General features: G+C 39.7%; 2 protein-coding genes across 5 annotated transcripts in view; one reads left to right on the forward strand and one right to left on the reverse strand.

Annotated features, from left to right (window-relative positions):
• Positions 1–2,448: 2,448 nt before the first annotated feature.
• dnajc3a (DnaJ (Hsp40) homolog, subfamily C, member 3a) lies at positions 2,449–20,107 on the forward strand. The gene is made up of 12 exons (XM_061723440.1): positions 2,449–2,670; positions 3,064–3,174; positions 4,083–4,207; positions 5,878–5,952; positions 6,871–7,023; positions 7,154–7,335; positions 8,493–8,612; positions 9,996–10,101; positions 10,193–10,313; positions 17,671–17,803; positions 18,092–18,240; positions 18,654–20,107. Exons 1-12 carry the CDS (start codon positions 2,589–2,591, stop codon positions 18,797–18,799), a joined length of 1,503 nt encoding a protein of 500 aa, XP_061579424.1. The 5' UTR covers positions 2,449–2,588; the 3' UTR covers positions 18,800–20,107.
• Positions 19,302–21,007, reverse strand: part of uggt2 (UDP-glucose glycoprotein glucosyltransferase 2) — a 45,776-nt gene continuing 44,070 nt past the window's right edge. For all 4 annotated transcript variants that reach the window (XM_061723438.1, XM_061723437.1, XM_061723435.1 and 1 more), the window contains one exon: positions 19,302–20,890. In XM_061723438.1, the coding sequence (XP_061579422.1) occupies positions 20,865–20,890 (26 nt within the window). In that variant the 3' untranslated portion in view covers positions 19,302–20,864. The remainder of the gene's footprint in view (positions 20,891–21,007) is intronic.

The raw sequence follows: 21,007 nt of genomic DNA on the forward strand, positions 1-21,007 counted from the left end.
TGAGTCTGATTTTGCTGAGGTTTTATTCACCGTGTTAATTAGACTTTTCCCTCTCTCCTATTACCTTATGCTTGCTCAGGGTGGGGGTTGTAAAGAAGTCAAATTTGATGCAGTCTGTTGGGTTCCTTTTCTTACTTTTTTAAAAATGAAATAGTAGTACAGTATATGATAGTTTGTATGTGAAGTGTAGTGAATGGATGGGATTAGCTGAGTTGCATTGAATGGATTGAATGAACTGAAATAATTTTAATTTTGGCCTTTTCCAGTCAAGATGTCCATTTACTGGCATCAGGTTGCTTCATTTTAATTTGCAGATGACAATATTGTCAATATTGAATGAGTAATAACAGTTTTACTTTCGCGTTATAAGTTTTTTTATCTGCTCTTGAATTCCTTCTTTGTTAAGGTGGCAGTAAAAATGTCACATAACATGTCTAATCTTGGCTCTGTGACCATAAAAAGAAAATCTTTTGCATGCCTTTCTTCTACTGTCATTTATGCTTTTAATTTTTGCAGCTGCTGCTGAGCAAATTTGGATACGTTTATCTGAACTGCTAAGGTCTTAAGTTGTCAATCCGAAATTCTTATAAGACCATAAGAGACCATATCACCCCAATATTAACCTCCTTACACTGGCTCCCTGTAAAAGCCAGAATAGAGTTTAAAGTCCTCCTCCTCACCTATAAAGTCCTGAATGGTCAGGCTCCATCCTACCTCAAAGAACTCATAGTTCCCTACTATCCTGCTACATTACTGCACTCACAGAATGCAGGATTACTTGTGATTCCTACAGTATCCAAAAGCAGAATGGGAGGCAGAGCCTTCAAATTTCAGGCCCCTAACCTTTGGAATAATCTTCTAGTCTTGGTCCGAAAGGCGGACACACTCTCTGCCTTTAAGAGTAGGCTTAAAACCTTCCTCTATGAAAAATCCTATGCTCTGTTGAGACCAACAGGAGCATCTGTCCAATGCTCCTGTTGCACTGATGAACTCTCAGCACTCATAGAGTCTCAGAGTAATCAATCACTGTGCAATAATAATAATAATAATAATAATAATAATCATATGCTATAACAATGCACCTTAACCATGTCTACCTCATACTGCTGCACCTTTCACTTTAAAAAAAATTGTATATACAGTATGTTAATAAGAGCCATTTGTCTATTAAATGTACAGTGAGCGAAAACCGAAGACAAATTCCCTTGTCTTGTTTGACCTGACTTGGCCAATAAAACTGATTCTGATTAATTTTATCTCTGTTTTTCGTGTTTTGAAGCGTCATGAGATGACCTTTGTTAATTTAATTGAAATTGAATTGAATAAGTAAATAAACCCTCATTTTACAAGTTTTTTTTTTTCTAAGTGACATTTCAGACTGAATCTCGTCCACACAGCTGATTACAAAGAACCAAAGTAAAACCTCAATATACCGTCACCATTCATACTTTTCATCTGAATGAGAGTAATTAACAATGATTTTATAATTTTATCAGATCATTATGTGTATTCCCTAATCTACTACTTATTACTTATTACTATTTACTACATTAGATTAGATTAGATAGTTCTTTATTCATCCCTCAGTGGGGAAATTCGCTTTGTGCAGCAGCAGTATACACAACACACACATGCAGCGAAAGGATAAAAAAAGTAAAAAAAATATATATATATAATTACAAAATATAAACAGAATATACATTGGACTGAAAATAAAAGTATTGCAGTATGAGAAAGAAAGAGAAACTGCAAAAAAAGCAGTAGGATGTTTTTGAGGTAGACAGATATTAGATATTTAGTTTTCTGATCCTTGTATGTTTTATGTTTGTTTGTTTCTTGTTTTGATATGTTTTTATTTTTTTTGTAAAGTTACTTGTCCTTGTATGTATTTTCTTTTATATGAAACTCAATTTATTTTTCTGCCATCTTGACCAGGACTCCCTGGCAGAAGAGATATAGTATCTCAATGGGACTTTCCTGGATAAATAAAGGATAAATAAAAATATTGCACATGACCTTTGTTATGATTTGATGCTATACAAATAAATTTAATTGAAATTGAATTGAATAAGACCCTCATTTTACAAGTTCACTTTTTTTTTCTTTTTAAGTGACATTTCAGACTGAAGCTTGAATTATGGTTCCGCGTTAAATCGACGCAGAGCCTCCCCCGCGTACCATACGCCGTAGGCTCTGCGTTGATGTAACGCGGAACCATAAATCAGCCTTGAGTCTCCTGTGTAGCCTTGTATTACAACACCAGCCCCCGTGAATGCTGCCGTGGCTGCTCTCCGTTGAGCCAACAGATGTGGGCGGGGCTTTCCAGTCAAACCGACCAATCAGCGCCGCCCACGACCGGTGAGTGGGCGGCGCTGATTGGTCGTTTTGACTGGAAAGCCCCGCCCACGACCGGTGAGTGGGCGGGGCTTCTGAGTGTGTGTTTCTGCACCGCAGCAGCAGCAGCAACAACACATGGGACCGTCGACTATCAACACGGGCATTAATTAAAATAATAACTAATTAAAATAACACCAGCAGGCGTCCGTGGGACACAAAAAAGAAAGGATTTCTGAGATCCAAATTCCACCATGGTTTCCATTGACCATGTTACTCACAAGATATTAACTTATGTCCCAGTTGTTCTTGTTTTGCTTGATATGCGTTATGACGGTAAGGTGCCAACTTGTCATATTTTTTTTTACCATTATAGTTTGTAATTGCAATTGAACAAATTCTCCTTGCTGTTAACTTTAACTTTGCCAGTGCAGATGACAGCGTTAGCTGGTGCTAACAGATGGTAGCCATGCTTGCCTGGCTCTAAGCTAGCTAATTTGTGTTAAAACTAATTATCTGAAATAACTTAAGCTTGTAAATGAGTAAAATCTGAAAAAGACTGCTTTGACGACGAATGATTGCGTATGTTGTGGAAGCAAATCCGTTGTAATAGCTCCACGTCAAACTTGGGAGCTGTAGCTGCTGTTGTTGTTGATAGGAGCTCCTAGAGTTAATCATTTATTTGTGTATCATGTGCACTGTTAAATGTATTTTACTATTTATTTTTAGGGGTGAAATGTGGCAAGGATGGCAGCGTGGACAATCACTTGGAGATGGGGAAGAAACTGCTTGCTGCTGGCCAGCTGGCTGATGCTCTCTCTCATTTCCATGCTGCTGTGGGTGAGTGACAGCAATAAGTTGATGGATTTATTTTATTTTTGTACATGTAAAAAAAACAACACTTCAAGAGAAGTTTAAGAAAACAAAGAATGTCATCCTTTAACACTTGATATCTTAATTTACATGTGCAAAAAAGGAGTAGGAAGAAGTGTAAACTTATTTAATCCTACCCCACTAATCATTTAACCCGTATTTATAAATACTCACACACTGTACTCACACTGCTAAATAACTATTATTATTATTATTATTATTATTATTATTATTATTATTATTATTATTATTATTATTATTATATACTGTAATTATACTCACACACATACCTATACATACATACATACATACATACATACATACATACATACATACATACATACATACATACATACACACACATAGTTGAATATTTCTATATATTTGTACACACATACCAATATAAATATACTTATTTATACTATACTGTCTCTATTAACTGCATCTGCTCTATATCTATGTATATATCTACTTACACACATAATCACACACACACGCACACACACACACACACACACACACACACACGCACACGCACACACATATATATATATATATATATATATATATATATATATATATATATATATATATATATATATATATATATACATACACACACACACACACACACACACACACACACACACACACACACACACACACACATATAATTAGCTGCCCATTTCTGTACACAAATATAAACAAATCTACCCATTCACCCCGTAGTGTTATCTGCAGGCCCCTAAAAGCCGCTAAACCCCTTCCTCTTTAAGGAGGGAGTACATCTTAGTTTGTACACCAGAATCTCACACACACACACCCACAGCCAACATGTGCTAATATCATCTTTGGTATTGTTTTTTCTCTTTCAGATGGCGATCCCAAGAACTACATGGCATACTACCGGAGGGCTACAGTGTTTTTAGCAATGGGGAAGTCCAAGTCTGCACTCCCAGACTTAAGCAGAGTCGTTGAACTCAAACCAGATTTCACATCTGTGAGTTGAATTTATACTCTACACTTAACAATGCATTGTGGGGATGATTAAAATTGTGTGAAATTTGCATATATACAAATATCCTATGAAAATCAGCCACATTGATGTGCATGGCTGCTAGTACGTCTCAGCTGCAAGCACAGCTGTGTTGGGAAACTGTTCAGTTCTGTCATCTGTCATGATAAGTATATTTGCTATTGCATACAAGGTCCCTTAGGTCTTGTTCAGACTTTACATGAACGTCCGCCCTGAAAGATTGGGTCACAAATGGCCAGTATTGAACACATGTCATCACTCATTAAAAAGTGTACCCAAATGCATCTTGGGTAAGCTAATCTGATCCCCCTCCTCTAAATAAAAAATAAACATGCAGGGCATTTTGGCTCTGAAACAACAAATTAATTGACACCTTTAGTCATTGAAAGCAGCAGCTGGAAATAAGTAGGAGTAACTTGCAAAAAAAATGTAAATAAGACAATTATTTTTCTAACATTAATCTCAATTTTATGCAATAAAGGATATGTAAAATGCGAAAGGGGTATGCAATGCAAGGAACGATCCAACACAAAGACGAAGAAGAAAATTAATGAAGAGCGTTTTTGTGGTCAAATTACTTCTCCCTTCATGAGCACTATCTTTAGTATCAAAAGACCAGTCGTAGAACAACTTCAAGATTACTTAAATGCATCTTTTTAAAAATCCTATCAACTAGATTCCTTTGCACTGATAACAGATTCAGATTCATGACTGTAGTAGAAGTGCGATAAACATTCAACAAACTGACCTTCAGGCCCCTAAAACATTCTGGCCTGTCTCCATCAGGCAGAATCCTGTTTTTGCTTCTTTTATGTCTTTAACTTCTCTTTTCTCTCCATAAGTTTTTGTTTTTCTGGGACATTTTTGTTTCCAGTCCATAACTTAAGCACAAAATTGTAGTAGGAAATAGTTTAAGTTCTGATATTGCCAATTGGTAGGTAGGTGCCATAATTCCATAGGTAACAAAATCATAATGTACTCTGGGAAATGATATTATGGTCTAATATGTGAATCTAAAACTGCATAGAATTGTATTGTACGTCCATGATTATCTTTGCATCCTCTCGCTGGCCAGATTAAATGAGGTGTTTGGCCAATTGTGGCCTGCAGACCTTGTGTTTGACATGTGTGGCCTTAAGATAAGATAAGATATGCTTTAATGATCCCCAGAGGGGAAATTCGGGAGTTAAAGCAGCTCAAAGTTGGACAACATGAACTCAGACTAAATAAACGATAAAGATAAATTATAAGTATGAAACATAAAAAAGAAACTGAAACTGAACAAGTGTACTGTAAACTGAATAAATGTACTATAAACATAGTAAGTACAATATAATAAATAGTGTTTACTAATATAGTATACAGGAATAGTGTGCAGCTGGGGTCTTATTGTAAATACAATCGAGTCAATTAGTCGGTGATGTTAGTCACACAGGTGGTATCTGAATCCATCCCAGAATGCTTTAATGCTCAGACTAAAAACAAAACAAGAACAGCTTCAAAAGTCTCACAAGTGATCAGATCTGGATCTGTCTTGGGATGTGTTTAGACCTTGCATTGGCCACTACTGACACTACTTTCCTAGGACATACTTGAATGCGAGGTCTGAACGAGGTCTTACTGTTTCTGAACAGGCGCGGCTTCAGAGAGGAAACCTTCTTCTGAAGCAGGGAAAGCTGGATGACGCGGAGAGTGACTTCAAGAAAGTGGTAAGTACGGTTATTAGATTTTTAGAAAGGACAAGACTTTGAAAACAAAGTGTCATCGGGGAGTGTCAGTTATTATCTGAAAACCACCGTTACTATGTGGAGACGGTGCTGCAAACTCCTATTACAGGTCGGGATGACATGACTATCATACAGACTGTGGAGGAGCACAAATTGAATTTCTTTATGAGGGTGACTTTCACTAAATAAATAAATAAATATGAATTTTGACTTGAGCGTGAGAGTGGCCTCCACACACAGCGTGAGCTGCCAGCTGTGCAGACAGCTGCCAGGTAAAATCAATCCACGTCATCTTGTGTCATATACGGGTTGATGCTGTCAGCTTCCTGCGACTCGCTGCGGTCGATAAACGTATCCCAGCCTCTTTAATTCAAGAGATCTGGATGCACTTGTCACTTTGTGTCACATGGCACTGATGGCGTGTTTGTGGCTTGAAGGTCATAGTTTTGATCGTTAGTGTCAGAAACTTTGTTGTGTTTTTAAGTTGAAGGTTAGGGGTTAGTTCAAACTTTCGTATGCATATCTCGATGAGTGTGGTAGAGGCAGCCGAAGCATCGCTTCTTTTCTTTTTTTTAATCATAAGAGAAACAGAAGAAGTCAGTTCTATCAGGAATTTTGCCAGAGAGACATTTTTTCCTTTCTGTGTGTGTGTTTTTTGTGTTTCTTTTTAAAGATTGCTCTTCTAAAAATAAGTAGGTTGTAATGGGTATGCAATGAAATGCACTGATGCGAAAAGGAACCAATATTTCTTTAATTTTCTGTGTTTGTGGTCTTCCATCCATGTCTCATATCTCAACTTCTGCCTTCCCTTCAGTATTTATTATTCAGTATTTTTCCAGCCGCAGTGCTTTAAACACAATAAGAGTGTCCAACATAATGCACCGCTTTCAAATCTTCCAGCTGAAGTCAAACCCCAGTGACAAAGAACGGAAAGAAGCCGAGAGTCAGCTGGCGAAGTCGGATGAAATTCAGCGGTTGGTGGCTCAGTCACGCAGCAGCTTCAATGGAAAGGATTATATGACAGCTGCTGCCCAGCTTGACATTATCATTGAGGTACGTGGTGTACCTTGTCAGTAATTTCACTGCAAACACGGCATTTTCTTTGTCACTGCTGCACTGCTGAGTGTAGACGGCATTTGTATGGTAGCAGCAGATCGTAAGAATTGTCATTCGTCTGTCACAGACTTGTATTTTGGATGTGGCGTCTCGTGAGATGAGAGCAGAGTGCTTTATTCAAATGGGAGAGATGGGGAAGGCCATCAGCGACCTCAAAGCTGCGTCTAAATTGAAGAGTGACAACACGCAGGCGTTCTACAAGCTCAGCACCATCTACTATAATCTTGGAGACCATGAGATGTCCCTCAAGTAAGATCCTGCATGCAGACTGTTTTCTTTGAGGAAGTTGGTCCACTTTACTATTAATATTTAAGCAATAAAGTATAAATGTAATTAATTTGAAGGCCGTCACTAAAGCATTTCTAGTTCCACATTAGGGCTGGGCGATATGGACCAAAAGTCATATCTCGATATTTTCTAGCTGAATGCCGATACTCGATATGTATCGATATTTTTTCTGTGCCATAATTGGGGTTTCCCCCAAAGCATTATAGCATAGCATCTTTGTTAGCTTCATTTTTTTCTGAGGCAAACCCTTAAAAAAACAGTCAGTTTTAATACAAATCCTCGTGCCAAATGTCACACCGGTACCTTTATTAACAGAGGTCTGCACAATATCAAAATGTATAAAACAAATGAAATAAAAATAAACTGCCTGCATTTATAGCATAAAAATGCTTCTTGAATAAAATAAAACAAATATCCCTTTCCTGCATAACAATTAAATTAAAATACACTGTGCAATTAATACAATGTAGACAGTAACAGGCAGACTTTTCCACTGAGGTTGACAGTTGTGCAAATAACAAAACATTTGTGCAAATCGCAAATAAAACATTCAAGTCAATTTGTCACAAAATAAGCTATATTAAAATCATCATAAAAAAAGATATATATATATTTTTTTTTAAATCGATATAAACGATATTGTCTCGTACCATATCGCGTTTGAAAATATATCGATATATATTAAAATCTCGATATATCGCCCAGCCCTATTCCACATTAATAACTCTTTGTGATGGACTGTGTACATACATACATTTTTCATTTAGTATTAGTATTTCATTTATTATCTTTGTAATTTTTTTGCTTTGGAGTTGATGCTTACTGATAATTACACAGTGAAAATAAATTGGTGAAACAGGTAAAGAGAGAACAAGGAAGCATGCCGGAACACTTGTAACCCTCAGCCATATGTTTATGAAGAATTATATGACGATAAGCAAGTAGTTGAAGTCAGCCCTTTGTACCTTACCAAATGTTTTCCTTTTAAAGTGATCTTGTACCTGTTGTGTATCCAATCTGTTCCCTGAAGGAGTTGCATCATCTGATACGGAAAACCTTTTTTTTTTTTCTTTTTCCCTTCTTCTTTTTTCTTTTACTTCCCCACCTATAATTGACAGTGAGGTGCGCGAGTGCCTGAAGCTGGATCCTGACCACAAGCAGTGTTACGGCCATTACAAGCAGGTCAAGAAGCTCAACAAACAGATCCAGTCCGCAGAGGAACTCATTCAGGAGCAGAGGTGTGTGTGAATGGCTATCTAATAGCGCTTTTCCACTAGTACCTACTCAGCTCGACTCGACTCGACTCAGTTTGGCTCTTTTCCACTATGGGTCTAACGTGCCGAGTAGATACTTTTCTGTAACTACTCTGCTGAGGTTCTAAGCAGCTGAGTCGGGCGGTATCTGACGTCATCACACTACAGGCCACCGATTGGTCGGGCGGTTGGCCAGTGAGATGTCTGAGTTAGGATGTGACATCATTTCAAGAGCGACTCGTGGCTTGATGCCTTCTCTCCCTCCGTTGTTTTAATTTTATATTGAATACAAGCCACATAGCAAGCAGCAGATATATCAACTCGTCCATGTTCTCCGTCTTTTGCGTCTTACTTCTTCGTTTGTATCGCACAATCGAGTACGTCACAGCAGCTTCGCTCCAACCCCGCCTACTTCTGATCCGGGTATGGGAAAGAAACGAGGGCAACTTGAGGCGCGTCGAGTCGAGCTGAGTAGGTACTTGTGGAAAAGCGCCATGACTGATGACTAGAGTTTATTTCTAAACCCAAGGAATGGGGAGAAGTTAGCCTGTCTTTGCTTACTCACTGAGGTTGTAACAGATTTGGGTCATGGTAAAGTGTGGGAAATGATTTTTCAAGTGTTCCTGATCTGGTTGTACATTCAGGCATGCAACTCCATCCAAATAGGAATGGAGGTCACGTCATATTCGACATACCGTATTGGCCTGAATATAAGACGGTGTTTTTTGCATTGAAATAAGACTGAAAAAGTGGGGGTCGTCTTACATTCGGGGTCTAGACGTTATACCCATTCACAACGCTAGATGGCGCCAGATATCTTTAAAGCGAATGCTGAACTTAACTCCCCAGGCCAAAGCGAACCCCTGTCACGAAGAAGAAAAATAAAAAATAGTATAAGAAAGAAAAGAGAAGAAAATAAGAGAAGAGATAACAGAAAGTGGAGAAACTTAACGACAATCTGGAGAAAAGAGGGTGGAAGTTTGGTAGGTAAACCGGCAGCTGAGGAGAAGTTATGACGCAAACTTCAAGATAATGATTTCAAATAGTCAAAATAACAGGCTTTTTCTCTTGAATATATTGTTATAATCATTTGTTTCAGATGTACTGTAATTATTTTCTGTATAAAAATTGAATTTGGTGTTCAAAAAGTCTTTCTTCCAACTTGAGTCTTGAAAAAGAGGGGGTCGTCTTATATTCGGGGTCGTCTTATATTCGGGACAATACGGTACATAATACATGTTATTTACAAAACTAAACAGAGAACAGAGAGAATAACGAACAGAGAGAATAACATGGACATGATGTTTGTTTTCTGTTGTGATCCCTGATGCCTTCTGCTCGCTGAAACACCTCTCTGCTCTTTTTAAGGTACGAAGACGCAGTGAGTAAGTACGAGACAGTGATGAAGACTGAGCCCAACGTGCCCCACTTCTCACTCCTTGCAAAGCAGCGAATCTGCCACGCTCTCACACAGGTAAGACGGCTCGCCGTCTGCCGCTCAAAGGCTTTTACTGAGGAGATGAATCGCACCATCATGTCTTCTGTGGTTTTTTTGTTTTTCCCAGAACCAGCAGACGAGTAAAGCCGTCTCGGTGTGCAGCGACGTCCTCCAGTCGGACCCCGAGAACATTAACGTGCTGAAGGACAGAGCTGAGGCCTACATACAAGACGAACAGTATGAAGAAGGTAAGGCTGTTTTTATTTTTTTTACACTCCAAACAAAAACTCAGCCATTGTCAATAACCTGCAGACTTTTTAGGGTGTTTTCAGTTTTTTGTCTGAACCGAAGAAAAATCCTTTTTTGCTTTAGAGTTTACACGTAGGGATTGAACAGCTTCAGTGGTGTCAAATCTTGACAGAACTAACAAACTTAGCTGTCTGTCAGGACTCAAAAGTCTCCTCAAGGGATGTCAGGTTGCTTGTTTGGTGAGAGTTTGTTTTTAATCAATTAAACATGTGAAGTCTGAACACACCTTAAAAAACCACTCCAACAAATCTGAGGCTCTCAGGGCGCATGTCCACTGCACGCGAGCGGTTTAGCGTGTACTTCAATATTTCAGCTGCATCCAGGTTTCAACTTTGCTGTTTTGATATAGCGGATCAATACAAACTAAATTCATACAGAAAGCTACAGAAAAAGAATAAACTTCTAACCTCCTTGAAACGCGTGACCTGGGATAAATCAAACATAACTCTGATCAGCCACGAAAATTCCAGCTTGGATTTATAGTTTTAGAGGGAAAACACCAGCAACGTCCTCCACCACCTTCCTCTGAAGGCGCGTTTCCACCAGCAGGAGTTCAGGGTAAATCTACCAGACAGGAACCTAACAGGGCAAACCGTTTCCTCTGCCCCTTGAGCTGGCGTGTCTCCCAGGGCTGGGCGGTATATCGAGATTTTAATATATATCGACATATTTTCAAACGCGATATGGTACGAGACAATATCGTTTATATCGATTTAAAACATTTTTTTTAACTGTCAACCTCAGTGGAAAAGTCTGCCTGTTACTGTCTACATTGTATTAATTGCACAGTGTATTTTAATTTAATTGTTATGCAGGAAAGGGATATTTGTTTTATTTTATTCAAGAAGCATTTTTATTCTATATATGCAGGCAGTTTATGCTATGCTATAATTGCTTTGGGGGAAACCCCAATTATGGCACAGAAAAAATATCGATATATCGAGTATCGCCATTTAGCTAGACAATATCGCCCAGCCCTAGTGTCTCTACACTACTCTGTACCACCACACAAGAACCTTTGACTGAACAAAAAGTGCCGTCGACTAGGTGGCGGTCATGCTAATTTTTTGCAGTTGGCAAATGGCCGCAGAAAAATGAAAAAAAAGAAGAAACACGTAAACACACGCTACTTGCTTTTCTTTTTAAACATACACCGCGGTTGTAGCTATTGAGATTAAAAGAACCCCCCCACCAAACCTCTATATTGGTGTAATATGACAGAAAGACATGAACTGACTCATCGGTCCATCCATCGGTTTGTCATGTAATCTCTAACTACAACAAATGTACTTGTAGCAGAATGTCTCTGGTCAAAATGCTTAAATGATTTGTGGCCACATGATTTAAGTTCACGTGAGAGGGCTGAACATAATTTCCTGCCTCTAGAATACCAGTTCAGCAGAGACCAACCCATCAGGCAGCCCCTCTGGGCCCAAAACCGTCCCTCTCTTACTACAGGGCCGTTTTTTGGCCCCGTAAACGTTCCTGAAGGCCACGTTACAGGGCAGTTCCTTGTAATGGAAACGTGTCCACATGGCCCGGCCCCGGGAAAAATACCAGTAACTCCTGCTAGTGGAAACGCATCTTTTGACTGTACCGGTAATTAAAAAAAAGAAGAAGAAAAAAGAAGAATGCCACAGCCGACCACCAAGTGGCGGCAATGTGCATTTTTTGCTGTTTGCAAAGGGATAGCAGCATAGATGAAAAAGAAGCATGCAGCAGAAGAATTAAAGGAGCCGTCTGTAAGAAATGTCCAAAACTGGTACTGCAGTCACTTTCAAAATATTGTTGAGCGGCGTGTACCCTCCCCCTCCTCCCCCCGACCAGAGGTTGCCAGGTAGGCTGCAGAATGCAGCAGGAACATAGGCTGCCATGTCTTCGATAATTAGAGCCGAGCTGGCAACCCGGATGCCGAAACAATACTGACTTGGTGATTGGGAGATAGGTGGAGGGTGGAGCTTCAGAAACAATACTGACTTGGTGATTGGGAGATAGGTGGAGGGTGGAGCTTCAGAAACAATACTGACTTGGTGATTGGGAGATAGGTGGAGGGTGGAGCTTCAGAAACAATACTGACTTGGTGATTGGGAGATAGGTGGAGGGTGGAGCTTCAGAAACAATACTGACTTGGTGATTGGGAGATAGGTGGAGGGTGGAGCTTCAGAAACAATACTGACTTGGTGATTGGGAGATAGGTGGAGGGTGGAGCTTCAGGCCAAAACAAAAATGACAACATAAACATCAGTTGAGGGCTGCAACTCCTCTTTTTAAACTGGAATATCCTGGCTTGAGTGCTGTTGTCAGTGACATAAGTATTTGAAATGAACATCTGTTGACATATCGGGGTCATTTTATGATTCGTTTTATTATTGCTCTTACATACAGCTCCTTTAAGAAAAGAAAAACACGTGAATAACGGATACTATGGTGTTTTTTAAAAAATATGCACCGGTGAGATGGAAAGAAACCCCCGCCGGCCTCTATATTGGTCTAATATGGCAACAAGACCTGAACCGACTCATCGGTCCATCCATCGTTTTTCATGTTCTCCCTAACTGAATCAAATTTACCCTAGCAAAATGTATCTTGTCTAAATGGTTTGTGGTCACATGATTTATGTTCACTTGAGAGTTCTGAACGATATTCAAAAATCCCGATCAGTAGAGGTTCCTGTTGGCCAACCTGAGTACCTCTCCTAATACAGGGCCCCTTTTTGCCCCGTAAAGGTTCCTGAAAGCCACTTTTACAGGGCCGTTCCTGGTAATTGAGACAAGCGCAAACGGCCCCGCCCCGAAAAATCTACCCGGAAGTCCCCTAGTGGAAATGCCCCCAAAGCTGCATTCAACCTGTCCTGATAAACAGTGAGGGATCACAAAACAGAGGGAAACCTGCAACTGCCACGGTTAACTTTTCCTCCACAGCAGCAGCCCCGACCTTCGCAGGAAGAACCTTAAATAAGACTCTTAGTACAAGCTTTTAGTAATAACTAACCTTCAAACTAAGAGAGTTTGCTGTTTACATCTACAAGCAAACTTGGGAAGTGGAGCTTTTTATTTATTACAAAAGATGAAGATGAAAATGAAAAAAGTAATTAAATAGTCCATCTTAAAATTTGCCCTTCCCTCTAGGCTCAGCATAGATTTTTATAGTATCTTATATCTTTTATTTAACTATTTATTTATTTGACCTTTTCTATTTTCCTCTCTTTTCATGAAATGCCAGCTCTATGTACAGTAGATTTATGCTCCTTAATCACTTTATTAACTTTACCTACGAGGTGTTAATTATTCAGCTGTTTTTAATGCAGCTATAATTTCTTTCTGCATTTGGAAAAGAAGTGAGTAAAGCAATTAAAGCTGCTGTTTATATTAGAGTCCAGTTCACACTCTTGACCGTTATCGTAAAGCTGAATTAAAACTTCTAAAACACAGACCACTGGGGGTTGAAGCTACCGTTATTAGTGTTTATAGAGGTCATTCATCAAGTCACTGCAGAGTTTTTATTATAGTGGCTGTTTTTTTTGTTGTTTTTGCCCCCCACCCCCCCAGACATTTAAACAGGTTGCAGCGCTGCCTGTAACTGGTGTCAGTGCAGGAGTCTACCACAAGAGGTCCTTATAACATCACAGAGAAAATGATAGTTTTAAGATTTCAGCCGCTGCTTAAAGTCAGTCCAGTTCTGCTTCATTTAACATTTCACCAAATCTATGTAGATTATAAATTGTGATTAGCAAAGTGGTCACATCTTAATGTCAGAAAAAAGGCAAATGTCATCAAGCTTTTAGTCAAAGTTAGAGGTAAATATATCCTGCGAAATGCAGCACCGGCTGAGCAGATATGCAGAAATGTTCTTCTTCCACACATAAAACTGATCCGCAGTGACGGAGCCAAAACAAATGCACATATGCACTCAGCACTTCCTGTCTCCTCAAAGCCTTCAGTGGCAGCAGGCGGATTAAGCTGAAACAACAGTCGGCCTCTTCAATCTGGTGTGAAATTTTCGAAATGATGGCAGAATGGTGAAATGTTCAAGAATGGTGGGTCTCCCACTCACCGTTTCCTGTCAGCTAATGTTGTTTCACTGACAAAGGCATACATTGATGTTTAATGCAAATCATCTCACCCATCTCAACATGGATGGACGATATTACAAACAGAAAGTTGCTGCTGTACGTTGTGTGTGTGAGTAATAATGATGAAAGACAATATAAAAGCAATACATCAGAAATGAAATCGGAATCAGAAGTAGCCTAGAGGGGGAGAAATTAAAGTGAGTAGGCCAGATCGAACAGGTGAAATAAGAGTAAATGTATATAGGAGTATGGTAAGAAGAGGAAAAAGGTTACAACTGTGAGTCTTGGTGGCTTTTAGGGCAGTGCAGTCGCTGCTGGTCTGGTTTTTACTGAGTACTGCTGCAATAAGCATATAAAAAGTCTCTCTGGAAAAGCCTCCACAATACTAATGAAACTTTTAACATTCTCATGCAAATGAGTCCGACAATTCTATTTCTGTGCACACTCGTAACTCTGTTCAAATGCATAAAGTACCACTGTGATTGCAGGGTAGAGACGAGACGTAAGCTCGTGTCCCATTTCAGGGACGGCGTCCTTTTGAAAGCTGCTTTTGTAGGCTGTTTGAGTCACAGCGGCACGACGTCAGCTGTCCCATTTCCAGGACTGCTCCGGATGTGGTCTGCAAACGCGCCCTGGTTTTGTCAGGCTCAGACGGCTGCACCAGGTGGATCCTTCCTAGCCTAGGTATCCCATGATTCATTGGAGATGTGGTGGATATAACAAACACCAGAATTAGTGGAAAAATCTCTCTATTTCTTTTAAATAAACTTTAGAATTGGAAAAGAAAACAAACAAACAACTGAGATGAGAAGTCCTGGCTCCATCTTTGGAGACATGAGAAGCTGCCATTATCATGGATGCTTGATGACGGCTAACATCAACAGGAAGTTCTCAGACTAGTCCGCCTCATTTCATCAACACTCCGTCTAGGGATGGGCGGTATGGACTCAAAGATTTATCACAATATTTTCTGGCATTTATCCCGATAACGATAAAAATTACGATTAAAAAAAAATACCAATTCAACTCCACCTTTGTAACTATAAATCTATCACCACATTCAGTCTCTGGAGCCCCCAAATCAATGCTCTAAAAGAATACTAAATACTACTAAACGTCATCAATGGGAATCTTTCTTTCTTTCCTTCTTTCCTTCTTTCCTTCCTTCCTTCCTTCCTTCCTTCCTTCCTTCCTTCCTTCCTTCCTTCCTTCCTTCCTTCCTTCCTTCCTTCCTTCCTTCCTTCCTTCCTTCCTTCCTTCCTTCCTTCCTTCCTTCCTTCCTTCCTTCCTTCCTTCCTTCCTTCCTAAATCAGACTTTCAGGCTTTACACAAAAAAAGTCATCAACGGGAATTTATCATTTTGACCGCGAGATGACAAATTCTTACCGTGGGGAATTTTTTTGGCGGTATATTGTGTACGGTAAAATATCACCCATTCCTAACTCCGTCCAACATTTTTGATCTTCTCCTGGTTGATAAATAAAATGTAATGTGACCAATTTTCAGGTGGCTGTAGCTTGAGTTGAGGGAGGTGGTGGATGGGAGGTGATCTGTTTACGGGGGGGTGTGGATGAAAATAGTATTCTGTCTCATTGCCTGTGACGGAGCCTCATGACCCTCACGTCCTTTCCTTACATTTTTGTTGCACATCCGGGGTTGCATACTTGACCCTGCTCCAGTTTAATAACGAATACATTTACACATCCTTCTGGTCCCGGTGCATGCTGATGGGGAAGTAGGCGGGGAAGTAAAGCTCTACATTCAGTCATTTAAATACTTTGAGCTGCATATGGTTTATTTATTAATGCTTTGAATATTTAATGATAAAAACAATAATTTTGTGTTAAATAAATGATTCTATTAAATGTAATTTATAAATTGAAATATCACGCCAATGGGAAGGGCTTATTAGTCAAAAGAAGTTTCCCTGGCATTGTGACCGAACGAGTACACAGAAGGTACTACTATTAGAGATGTGGACTAATGTAAATGTGAACGTGTTTGATTATTATTACTGAGCTACTGAAGAGCTCTATTGATATCGCTTTAGTGTTATTTTTATTACTAGCATTTATCTTAATAGGACCTCCTTTTTATTTTTTTTTTGCCCGTCACTTTCTACCTTGCACTTTGCCAGGCCGGCAATTAAAACACCCCCACTACAAAGCTCTGACAGGATCAAACCCACCTGATGTTAGTTACTATGGTGACGTGAGATTTTAGTTTTGTCACCGATTCTTGCTGTAAAGGTCAATACACACTTAAAGAAAATGTCAGAGGTTTATTCGGCTGATACGATCTGCAGACAGCCCCAACGTTATCCCGTGTCCTCCCCTATGATGCATCAGCCAAAAGTGTGTCAACTCTTAGTTTAGATCAGAGGGTTTCTTGAAGATCCCATCAACTCCGCAGCCACGGGAGACGCTGTCTGAGCCGCGTCTCTGTACACCATGTTGTCATTAACATGGCACGAACACGTCGGCGGGAAGGTTCGGCTGCCTCATGTGAGCTTTTAAGAGTGTCAGAACAGAGTTTGGGTGTTTGATTCACCTCGGTACACCTCACAGGGTAAACAAGCCTCAAAGCGCCCAAACATGTGCACACAAACAGCCTAAAGCTGCTGCAGAAGCTCACAGAATACATTTACGTCAGGAGAGGCGCTCTAGATGAAGAATGTTAAATTATTAGGATGCTGCTGAAGTAATCTTATATAGGTCGTTCTTTTGTTTTTGTTTTATAGAGGGAGTTATTAAAAAGTCAACAATATTTTGACGGTATTGTAGCTTTTTTTTCTTTTAAATTTGTGATTTATTTATTTTTTTGACAATTCCAAACAGAATTTCTTAATCAAAAACAGCCTTTGCAAACCCCACTAGTTCAAAATGTGTTTCGCTGCTGAAAGAAGCAAAACATGTCGACATTTTGGATGGAATCGTTTATTTTTGCTCTGTAACTACTTGGCATCAGTTCTGGTGTCACAGTGGTTAAATGAATTCCACTGCTTGATTTCTCAATACTTGTCACTGTTTCGCTGACTTTTTCCACTCCAGTCGGGGCTCTGATGAACATCATGAACGTCTGATCAGACTAAAAAAAAAACATTTCAGGGTACATGTTTTACACAAAACTGTTAGGTGCGTTTTGTGAATCTTTTTTTCATTCACCATAAGCTGCTTTTCATGAGCGCCACTGATCTTATCGCTGTGTTCTTTTTTCCCCTCCAGCTATTAGAGACTACGAGACTGCGGCAAAACACAGCGAGAATGACCGTCAGATCAAAGAAGGCCTGGAAAGAGCTCAGCGACTTCTCAAGCAGTCTCAGAAGAGGGATTATTATAAGATCCTGGGGGTGAAGAGGTGGGAATTGATGACTAGATTTTCAAAAATGTTCAGAGGAAAGCAGCATTTAGTGTTTTGGTTTTAAACTGACTATTTTCTATTTTTTAATGTTACATAAATGCTCACTTGAGTTAAAAGGCCCTACTGAAGAGTCAATATGGACCAGATTTAAGGCGGTGGAAGCAGTGTTGGTTATAAAAAGTAGTGGTTTAGTTAATAGGAACTTAGAGCTTATGTTGATGTGAAGAAAGGAAAGCTGCTCTGTTTGTGATAAACGTGCTGATTATGGTTTCCGCTTGGCCCTAGAACTGCCCAGAAAAAGGAGATTATCAAAGCCTACAGGAAGCTGGCACAACAGTGGCACCCAGACAACTTCATGGATCCAGAGGAGAAGAAAAAGGCAGAGAAGAGGTTCATAGACATCGCTCGGGCTAAAGAGGTCCTCACTGATCCAGGTAAAGAGCGTTTTCAGCCGGGTCTGGAGAAGCTGGCAGTCGCCGTCCTGCAGTAAATGTCAACCCGTGCAGGAGCTGCTGTAAACAACCGGCTTCTTATTACTTTGTCCTTTTTGGAATGTCACCTTTATTTTGTTAGGCGCCATTATAATGCCTCCACACTGTCAACTATGGCGGTCAGTTGTTGGTCCCTTTGTTGCAATAATCCCCAGTGTTTATTGTTAAAGTCCAAACGGAACAAAGCTTGGACACGTTTGTCGTAGCCAAACTTATCAGCAAAAAGTAACCAAATTAGATACAATCTAAAAATATGATTTGTCTTATTGTGCAGTTTATGATTTTTCTGATTCAAAAGTTACAATGGATAATTGATTGTTTTGTGAAACCAACTTAATATTCTGCATATTTTCCAGAGATGAGAACCAAATTCGACCACGGAGAAGACCCCATGGATCCAGAGAGCCAGCAGGGTCACCACGGGCAGCACTTCCACCAGGGCTTCCAGGGCTTCAATCCTTTCGGCTCCGGGCCTTTTAACTTCAAATTCAACTTCAACTGAAAAGGTTTCTTATCCAGCACAGCTGGAGTTGCATTTTTCTCCCTTCCTTCCCATTTAAGGGAAGATTAAGGGAGATTATGGCATCGAAAATGTCAGTTACAAAGTTTCACACCAATGTGGACCAAACAGTGACCCCGATTAACTGACTTCAGTTAAATATGCATCTTTACTGTTGAACTTTTTTCTTTCTTTTTTTTAAATTCGGACTGGGAATAGGTCTGTTGCTATGCCAACAAATGCCTGCCTTGCATGAAGCAAACTTCTTAATCGACAGTGAGTTGTTAAAATTGAAGCAGTTTCCATGTATTGCACACGAGAAATTGACTTTCATTCATAAGATGAGAATTGTTAAGACCATTACTATTTTTATATGAATGGAAGTTTTCTGAATTGTAAATAAAGAGTTATTTATGTACATTACGCTGGATTTCTGTTGTCGTTAAAGGGTTTAGATTTGAGGATGAATGAAAGATGAACATAATTCACACACATTTTTTTTAAACAAAGATTTATTTTTCATTTATTTTTTAATGTTGATATAAACATTTCTATTGGATAGACATAGGTAAAGGATTGTGGCCCTGAGAGCCGCGGTCTGCAGCCTTTCACGTAAAAACTGGCTTTAACACTACGGTTGGCTTCAGTCGAGCAGCAACACTCCTCATTCCTGAGACAAAACTGGTTCTTCATTGAATTCAAGTAATGAAAAATAATGAAAAGAAAAAAAAAAAACAGTGAAATGTATTTGTAAACATACTGTAATAAGTTAAAATTCTCCACATGCAGATAAACCAGGACTTGAAGTGTACAGATGAGGATTATTTGAGTGATGTGAAGTCCAGTTCAGTCTGACTCAAAGGTCTCACGAGGACGGCTCAGTCTGTCAAACCAACCTTACCAAATCTGTTTACTTTTCCAGTGGCTTCACACAGACTGTCAGGGCGTTGCAGCCGTGATCATAAGCCAATAAATGATGAAGATTTTAACTCATTCATGCTCTTAAATTACATCTCAAAACCCTCAAAACAACCACGATTGTAACAGGACAATTTACTCAGTAAAGCCAATGTCTCCGAAACAAATGTACAAGTCATGGAAATTGTAACTTTAGGAAAAAAAAAAAAACATTATTGCATTTGACATCTTTGAAAGTAACATGGCTGAGTGAACGTATTAAATACGATATCCACTTTTGGAAATAACAAAAACCTACGTTTGGGAGTTGTGACTTAGCTGACGACTTTATATTTGTTGTGCTCGTCTTATTGGTTTTTGCAAAAGCACAACCAATAAGGTTTGATGTTTGAAGACGTGTGTACAGGAAATGACTGAAGTTGAGGCGTGTACTTCGTCAAGACCGAAGCAGAGGCCGGTACGACATCATCAATACATCTGCTGGTACAACAGTTGGTCAGAACCACATGGCCTGAAGATAAATAAACCAATTCAACTTTTTAAGAACAATAACGACGAGTGCTTCGTTACAGTTGCCGGGGTGGGTTAGGTCAGTCGTCGGGGGGTGGACAGCGTTTGGCACATGATTTTTGTACTTTTTGCTACTTTGTGCCATTTGTGAAATGTGTTAAAAACAGCCAAGTAACTTTGGTTTGGCACCTCAGACATGTTAATGTTCCGTTCAAAATACCGAAGATTTAACCGCTGGAATTAATACAATAAAAACAAAGATATAGATTAAGTCCTTCGAAAGGTTTCATATTCCTCTGATTCAGTGCAATACTATTTCTGCTCCAGCATCCACTGTGGCGCTTTGAGGGACTTCTCTCTTTACTTCACACTCCAATAACCACACTTGATGCAATCTGACTGCATAGCTCACCATGAGGTCACGGCTGGCAGTTAATTATACCGCGAGTTGATTTTGTAAGATGTACTGACTGCAGAAGCCCATATGGCACCTGAAATGATCCCGTCCTCCTCCTCCTCCGGCTGGGAATGCAACACTCCGTGGCTATGTTTAGATGGAAAAGTGCGTCTCTGAGCTTCACAGGTGGCTGGCATGCAGAAGGTGCTTCCTCCTTCCTCGTCAGCATGGTGCTGGCAGACACTAAAGTTCATCACGCCAGTTGTCTGCTGTTGGAGGGAAATGATGAAGATGAGTATGTATGGAAGAGCAAGGAAAAGCCAGCCAAGAAAAAGGTTAATCACGCAGAGGAACGACAGTTGGAGGCTACGCTTTGAATAATAAAA

The sequence above is a fragment of the Cololabis saira genome, chromosome 6 (assembly GCF_033807715.1).
Source record: "Cololabis saira isolate AMF1-May2022 chromosome 6, fColSai1.1, whole genome shotgun sequence".
Taxonomy (NCBI): domain Eukaryota; kingdom Metazoa; phylum Chordata; class Actinopteri; order Beloniformes; family Belonidae; genus Cololabis; species Cololabis saira.

Coding starts and splice junctions, on each gene's coding strand:
- dnajc3a (XM_061723440.1), top strand. CDS start 2,589: ATGGTTTCCATTGACCATGTTACTCACAAGATATTAACTTATGTCCCA. Junction 2,671..3,063: donor GCTTGATATGCGTTATGACG/GTAAGGTGCCAA, acceptor ATTTATTTTTAG/GGGTGAAATGTGGCAAGGAT. Junction 17,804..18,091: donor AAGATCCTGGGGGTGAAGAG/GTGGGAATTGAT, acceptor GCTTGGCCCTAG/AACTGCCCAGAAAAAGGAGA.